The sequence below is a fragment of the Aethalodelphis obliquidens genome, unplaced genomic scaffold, assembly GCF_003676395.1.
Source record: "Aethalodelphis obliquidens isolate GAN/ISIS:26980383/991018 unplaced genomic scaffold, ASM367639v1 scaffold5033, whole genome shotgun sequence".
NCBI classification, from domain to species: Eukaryota; Metazoa; Chordata; class Mammalia; order Artiodactyla; family Delphinidae; genus Aethalodelphis; species Aethalodelphis obliquidens.
In genome coordinates this window covers 1-1,096 of record NW_020842935.1, presented here as the reverse complement: position 1 = coordinate 1,096, position 1,096 = coordinate 1, and the positions used below count along the sequence as shown (strand labels likewise).

General features: G+C 47.7%; 1 protein-coding gene across 1 annotated transcript; it reads left to right on the top strand.

Moving 5' to 3' along the window:
• Window positions 1–6: 6 nt before the first annotated feature.
• LOC113617272 (protocadherin gamma-B4-like) lies at window positions 7–1,092 on the top strand (the record flags this gene model as incomplete). Its single annotated transcript, XM_027100498.1, has 1 exon — window positions 7–1,092. A coding segment is annotated over one exon (1,086 nt), but the record flags the coding sequence as incomplete, so codon positions are not given.
• Window positions 1,093–1,096: the final 4 nt, after the last annotated feature.

Here is a 1,096-nt window from a genome sequence, read left to right as displayed (position 1 = left end):
CAAATAAGTGAGTCCACAAAGCCTGGGGCACGATTTATTTTAGGATCTGCCCATGATGCAGATATTGGTACCAACTCACTACAGAATTACCAGCTCAGTCCTGATGATCATTTCTCACTTGTGATTAAAGAGAAATTAGATGGCAGTAAATACCCTGAGCTGGTACTGAAGACACCTTTAGACAGGGAAGAGCAGACGTCCTACCACTTGACATTGATGGCCTTGGATTTCGGGGATCCACCCCTAAGCAGTACTGCACAGATACAAGTCCTAGTGACTGATGCCAACGATAACCCTCCAGTATTCAGCCAAGAACTATACAGGGTGGAGCTTCCAGAAAACGTGCTCCCAGGCACCACTGTGCTTCGAGTTATGGCCACCGACCAAGATGAGGGTGTCAATGCCGAGATCACCTTCTCTTTCACTGAAGCAGGCCAGATTACCCAGTTTGACCTGAATTCTAATACTGGGGAAATTACTCTTCTAAATGCATTAGATTTTGAGGAAGTCAAAGAATATTCCATAGTTTTGGAAGCAAAGGATGGTGGAGGAATGATTGCCCAGTGTACCGTGGAGATAGAAGTCCTAGACATAAATGACAATGTCCCAGAAGTGATATTCCAGTCTCTACCAGATCTTATTATGGAGGACACCAAGCTGGGAACACACATTGCTTTGCTCAAAATCCGTGACAAGGATTCCGGACACAATGGAGAAGTTATTTGTAAATTAGAAGGTGATGTTCCATTTAAAATACTCAATACTTCAAGAAACACGTATAAATTAGTGACAGATGGAGTTCTAGACCGCGAGCAGACCCCTGAGTATAACATCACCATCACAGCCACTGACAGAGGCAAGCCACCCCTCTCCTCCAGCTCAAGCATCACCCTGCACATCGGTGATGTAAACGACAACATGCCAGTTTTCGAACGGGCTTCCTACGTGGTCCACGTAGCAGAGAACAGCCCTCCTGGCACCTCCATCACTCAAGTCCGCGCGCTGGATCCTGACCTGGGGCTCAATGGCCACGTCTCCTATTCCATCGTGGCCAGCGACCTGGAGCCGCGCGCGCTGTCGTCCTACGTGTCCGTGA